Here is a 6015-nt window from a genome sequence, read left to right as displayed (position 1 = left end):
TTTGAGCGTTTCTATAAGTTCAAATATGACCCTTTAGATCGCCCTGGTATGAACCTTAGGATGCAAAAACATAGGCGAATGGCTAGGGCAAAATATGATGAAAAAATGAAGAAAGTGTGGAAAGAACACTACGAACCAAAATACTCTCATGAATTTTATCTTGCTCATATTCGCCCTAAATTTAAATATAAGAGCCCACCAGTACCCAAAGTTAATATGTCCACCGTCGATCAAATAAAACTTCCCAAGAAAAAATTAAAAAGGGGAAAACCTGAAATAACGAGCGAAGGTGTAACATATACCGGCATCAGATGCCCTTCTGATGTCGAGGCGATAGCCGAACTTGTTCGAGTTGGCTATCATAGGATACCAGGTAACTTGCCCCTTTTTCCCTTAATTCTTATTGAATTCGCCCTCTAACTTTGTTGTTTCTTTTCTCAGTTGGCGTTCCTAGGTGGGGTAAAGGAGACGTATTCGACACTGACGGCGAGGAGCGCTCCGAATCTAAGAGGGCGAAACAAAAACGTCCTGCCAAGAAACCTTCTAAGAAGGAGCCCAAAGCAAAGAGGGCGAAAAAAGACATATCGGGGTCCCGGATGTTTGATCCTGCACCTGTTGAAACCCCGCTTACCAGGCCTTCAAGCGCGCAGTCTTCTTCACGGGGCGATACTGAAACGGCCGAGGAGCTTACCGGAGACGAAGGCCGATCAGTGGAGCCGGTGGTCTCTCAGAAATCCAATTCTACGGTGACACCTACTGTGTCCCAGATGCTGACGTTTTCGCCACTGCCGAAGCTGCTGTCTCCTTTGAGCTCGTCTCTTGCCAATCTGCCGGCAAAGCTTGCTTCCAAGACCAAGGTACCTCATATTTGTTTTACTTTGCCTCAATAGTAAAGTTAGCAGCTGATTTTTTATTGTGGGAAAACCTGGCAGATCCCCGACGACACAGCTGGCTGCGACGACGTTGCGGCGAAAGCGGCTGCTTTTCTGGACTCTGATAGCGAGACGGACGATTCGCCTGTCCAAGAAACTGAAGTGCAAACAGAGGCTAAAGGCTCTGAAAGCTGGGGCGATCATCTGGATGCTGTTTCTGCTTTGAAGTCCCAAGGCGTCTCCCTTTTTAAGTCGCCTAAAGACGTTGAGCAGCTACAGAAATCGGCGACTGCTTTGGCCGACGCTCCTCCAGAAGTCTTAAGTGAGAAGGCTCGTAGCGCTATGGTCAAGCTATCGGCCTCGCTCCCCGCTTTCAAGGCTATCTATGACGAGTCGACGGCGATACAATCCGAGCATGACAAACTCTTCGCCCAAGAGAATGCTGTCAAGGAAAAACTGGATGAGCTGAAGTTAAATGTAAAGTCGTCCGTGTCGACTCTTACGTCTCGTCGGAATCATGCCAAAGAGCTCCAGGAAAAGATCGCTGCGATGAAGTCTGAGCTGGAGGCGGAAGAACAATCTATCGGCGAGCTTGAAGTGTCAATGGATAAGGACCTGCTTGAAGGCATCGCTGTCAAGAAAGATCGAAACGCCCTGAAGCAAAGTCTGGCGAAGATGAAGCCAAAGGTGGCAGACGCTCGCTCACAGTTCAGTACTCTTCGCAGTGAGATAGGCGATATGTTTAGTCACTTTTAAAATTTTAAGTCAAGAACAATTTCAACTTTGTAATAGTTTTGAATGTTGTTAATCTTGATCGGCTTGGTGCCGTATCGCTCTGAATTTTAGTACTTCTGATCGGCCTGGGGGCCGTATCAAGCTAAACCTTTTGCCCTTTCAATGTTTAATCGGTCAAAGAGCCGAAAGTTTTCACATTATTCACTTGTATCATTTTATTGTCTGATTCATATTATCGGTTCGTAGTTGGTCCGATAAGAAATAATTTTATTTATTAAAAACAATTACAAAATATTGAGAAAAACGGAGTAGCCGTTGAAAAAACTCAACTAATGTGAACCGCCGAAACGCAAATGGTACTACCAAATGATTGGCGTTTCATAATGTCGCCGAGCACTCCGTGAATTTTAACTTTCCAGGATGCTCGGCGGCAGCAAAACTATTCTTCGTTGGCTCCAAATAACCGACGGTCTACGCCCTCCCAACAACTAGGGACGTATTTCTTCAGGAACTGACCGTTGATCGCCCTGTCGTGTTCTTCCCCATCGATGTCCGCCAACAAGTAAGCACCGCCTGTTAACTTGTTGACCACAATGAAGGGGCCTTCCCAGTTGGGGCTCCATTTGCCCAGTCGAGTATCTTTATGGCCGATAGGCAAGACTGCCTTCCACACTATGTCGCCCGCCGAAAATGTCTTTCGTCTTACTCGTTTGTTGTAAGCCCTCTCGACCCTTCTTTTCTGGGCCTCAAGGTGATCTAACGCCGTCAAACGTTCTTCGTCAAGGTCAAGAGAATCTATCACCATTTTGTCAAAGTAATCGTATTTGGATAATTTGCTCTGGTATCTGCGGCGAGTAGACGCGACTGTCAGCTCCATTGGCAACATTGCATCATAACCATACACCAGCCTGAAAGGCGAAGTCCCGGTGGCCGATTTCTGGCTAGTTCTATTCGCCCAAACTGCTTCTGATAAGAGCACATGCCATTGTCTCGGGTTTTCTTCAATCATCTTCTGAACTATAAGCTTGATAGCTTTGTTTGTAGCTTCGGCCTGTCCGTTGGCTTGGGCGTAGTATGGCGTTGAATGTAACATTTTAATCTTCATTTGAGAGGCCCACCAAACAATATCGCCTCCTGTGAACATCGTCCCTTGGTCAGTGGTTATTGATTCGGGTAATCCGTGTCTGTGGACGATATATTCTTTGAAGAATTTGATGACAGCTTCTTGCGTTGGTGATTTTAAGGGTTTGGCCTCGACCCACTTAGTGAAGTAGCAAGTGGCGATGATGACGGAAGTATGGCCATCTGACGAGCCAGGATATATTTTTCCTATCAGGTCGACCGCCCATCCTCTGAATGGCCATGGCTTGATGATGGAGTGCAGGTCTTCGGCCGGGACGTGCTGTATAGGGCCGAATTTCTGACAAGCTTCGCAACCTTTGGCATATCTTATGCAGTCCTGTTCCATTTTCGGCCAGTAAAAGCCGTATTTGTGGATAAGCCACCTCATTCTGGGGCCCGCCTGGTGAGCGCCTGCTATCCCTTCGTGCACCTTGGCCATTGCAAGCATCGCTTCTTTCGGGCCGATGCATCTGAAGAGTAGCCCCTCAAAGCCCTTCTTATATAATTCGCCAGCTAACACCACGTAATTTAGGGCCAAAGTTCTCAACCTTCTATTCGTGGGGTCTGGCTGTTCGAACCATTTCAGGAGCTCGGCCCTCCAATCCTGGGTAACGTCAAGCTGGTAGATGGAGAATTGTTTTTCGTCGATGGTGATTCCTCCAGTGTGGAGATTCGGCGTTTCCCTCTCTATAGCGTCGAACTGATGGTTTACCTTGTAACCACTACCGTGCTGAGCTAGGTCGTTTGCAACGCTGTTATCGGCCCTCTCTGTGTATTCTATCCTTGTATCCTGAAAGCCTTCGACCAAGTGTTTCGCCTTGTTGCAATATCTCACCAATAGCTCGGACTCGCATTTGAATTCTCCTGTTACTTGTTTAATGACTAGCAAAGAATCTCCTTTGACGCTGATCGCCTTTGCCCCCAGCTCGGCTAAAATCTCGAAACCGAATATTAGGGCCTCATATTCTGCCTGATTGTTGGTGCATTCGAACTGGAGTCTGAATGACAACTGGTAGGATGCCCCCAAGGGCGTGATGATGTGTACTCCCGCGCCTGCCCCCTGGCTTGTCCTGGATCCGTCGAACCACATCTTCCATACGGCAATGTCGAAGAACGTGACTGTTTCTTCCTTGAGGGTAATACCAGGGTGATCGGCCAAGAAGTCTGTCAATACTTGTCCTTTTACTGCTCTTTGGGGCACATACACCAATGTGAATTCGGACATTGCAATCGCCCATTTTCCAATCCGATTCCTTAGGTATGGTTTTGATAAGATATACTTAATGATATCGGTCTGGGACAAAACGTACACTACGACCGGCAACATATAATATCGCAGCTTGCAGCACGTGAAGTACAGGCATAGACACATTTTTTCTATGTCGGTATAACGAATTTCTGTGTCCGTCAGTCCTCGGCTCAAATAGTAGACTGCTCTCTCGACCCCATCGTCCTCTTGGGCGAGCATACATCCCAGGGATTCGCGTGCAGCCGATAGGTATAGTAACAACGGCTTATTCGGCTTTGGAGGGGTCATAACCGGAGGTTTTGCCAAGTATCCTTTTAAATCGTCGAACACCCTCTGTTGCTCGTCCGTCCATATCCACTCATCGGTCTCTTTTCCTCTCAGCAAAACACTCCAGCTGCCAAGCCGGCCCGCTGTGTTCGATATGAATCTTCTTAAGAAATTGATTTGACCGATGAGCCTCTAGAGCTGCTTCTTGGTTTTAGGTGGTTCAGCATTGATAATCGCCTTGGCTTTGTTCTTGTCTATTTCTACTCCCCGCTGGTGAACCAAGAAACCCAAGAAGTTTCCAGCCGAAACACCGAATGCGCATTTCAGAGGATTCATCTTTAACCCATTGCGTCGTATACGTTCGAACCCTTTCCGGAGGTCGGCCAGATGGATTTCGCCGGTATTTGATTTGATTACGACATCGTCGATGTAAACCTCAAGGCAGTCAAGGCCCCTGAACATTTTGTTCATCGCCCTCTGGTATGTTGCCCCCGCGTTTTTCAAGCCGAAAGGCATTACTACCCATTCGTACGCTCCGATCGGCCCGGGGCATCTAAAAGCCGTTTTGGAGATGTCCTCCTTGCTGATTGGAACTTGGTTGTATCCAGAGTGCGCATCGAGGAAACTGAGTATCGTGTGTCCAGCTGCCCTGTCGATTAGCATATCGGCCACCGGCATCGGGTATTCGTCCTTGGGTGTGGCCAGGCTGAGATTTCGAAAATCTACGCATACTCTTAGCTTCCCGTTTTTCTTCATCACTGGCACGATGTTAGAGAGCCATTCGGTGTACTGGGCTTCCCGAATAAACTTGGCATCCTCCAGCCGCTTAATCTCATCCTGGATGAGAGTATCCACTTCCCTGGACATTCGCCGGGGAGGTTGCCGAAATGGCCGAAACCCACTTTTCAATGGAAGTTTATGCTCGGCGATATCAGGGTCAAGGCCCGGCATCTCATCATACGACCAGGCAAAACAGTCGCGGAACTCCACGAGTAGAGCGACCAGTTGTTCTCTGAATCCCTCGTCCAGTCCTGCGTTGATATATATCGGCTTCGGCGAATCATCTGTCCCCAGATTCACCTCGAAGAGGGCGTCTTGTACTTGGGCGGGATCATCTTCTAGTTTCCCGGTTGCCAGCCGTATGTCCTCAATTCGCAATGATCCTGTCGGGTCTTGATCTTGGTCCTCGTAGATGAATTCGGCCGATGTAATATCATACAACGAGGTTAACTGTCTAATTTTCTCCCTCAATTCTTTATGTCGTGCTATCATTTTGAATCTCTGAGGATGGTGGATCGGCCTTTGCCCCCGAGGGTCACTGATACTGGCCGATCTGAGTTAACAAGCAGGCGAGGAACACTCGTCTCTCCTTTTGAACTGAGGGATTGTATGTTGCGCACTTCCTCGTCATATAAACGTGCTTGAAGCACATTATGGTCTTCGCCAAAGGGGTTGGGGTCGCCCTGCACAACTTCGGCCTCGCCGTCATCTCGCCATATGAAGAGCATTTGATGCATGGTTGACGGTATACACATGTTGGAGTGTATCCAATCTCGGCCGAGTAAGATATTGTAATTGCTCCGGGCATTGACTACGAAAAACCCTTCTTCGATTTCTACTCGCCCTACCTTGATTCGGAGGGTGATGTACCCTTCAGCCGGCGTTTCGCCTCCCGCGAAGTCAGTCATGTAAACATCGGTCGGGTCAAGCTGATCCCGCGTTATGCCCAGTTTTTTGAGCATTTTCGCCGGTAGTATGTTAACGCCAGCC

At 48.1% G+C, this 6015-nt stretch overlaps 1 protein-coding gene across 1 annotated transcript; it reads right to left on the bottom strand.

Moving 5' to 3' along the window:
• Positions 1-2046: 2046 nt before the first annotated feature.
• Positions 2047-5517, bottom strand: LOC130015551 (uncharacterized). Its single transcript, XM_056105900.1, has 2 exons — positions 4872-5517; positions 2047-4388 (listed from the first exon to the last, which is right to left on the bottom strand). The coding sequence occupies exons 1-2, from the start codon at positions 5515-5517 to the stop codon at positions 2047-2049; spliced, it is 2988 nt and encodes a 995-aa protein (XP_055961875.1).
• Positions 5518-6015: the final 498 nt, after the last annotated feature.

This window comes from Mercurialis annua, linkage group LG5 (genome assembly GCF_937616625.2).
Source record: "Mercurialis annua linkage group LG5, ddMerAnnu1.2, whole genome shotgun sequence".
Classification (NCBI taxonomy): domain Eukaryota; kingdom Viridiplantae; phylum Streptophyta; class Magnoliopsida; order Malpighiales; family Euphorbiaceae; genus Mercurialis; species Mercurialis annua.
This window is presented reverse-complemented; position numbering and strand designations above follow the sequence as displayed.

Coding starts and splice junctions, on each gene's coding strand:
- LOC130015551 (XM_056105900.1), bottom strand. CDS start 5,517: ATGATAGCACGACATAAAGAATTGAGGGAGAAAATTAGACAGTTAACC. Junction 4,389..4,871: donor AGCTGGACACACGATACTCA/GTTTCCTCGATG, acceptor TATCGAACACAG/CGGGCCGGCTTGGCAGCTGG.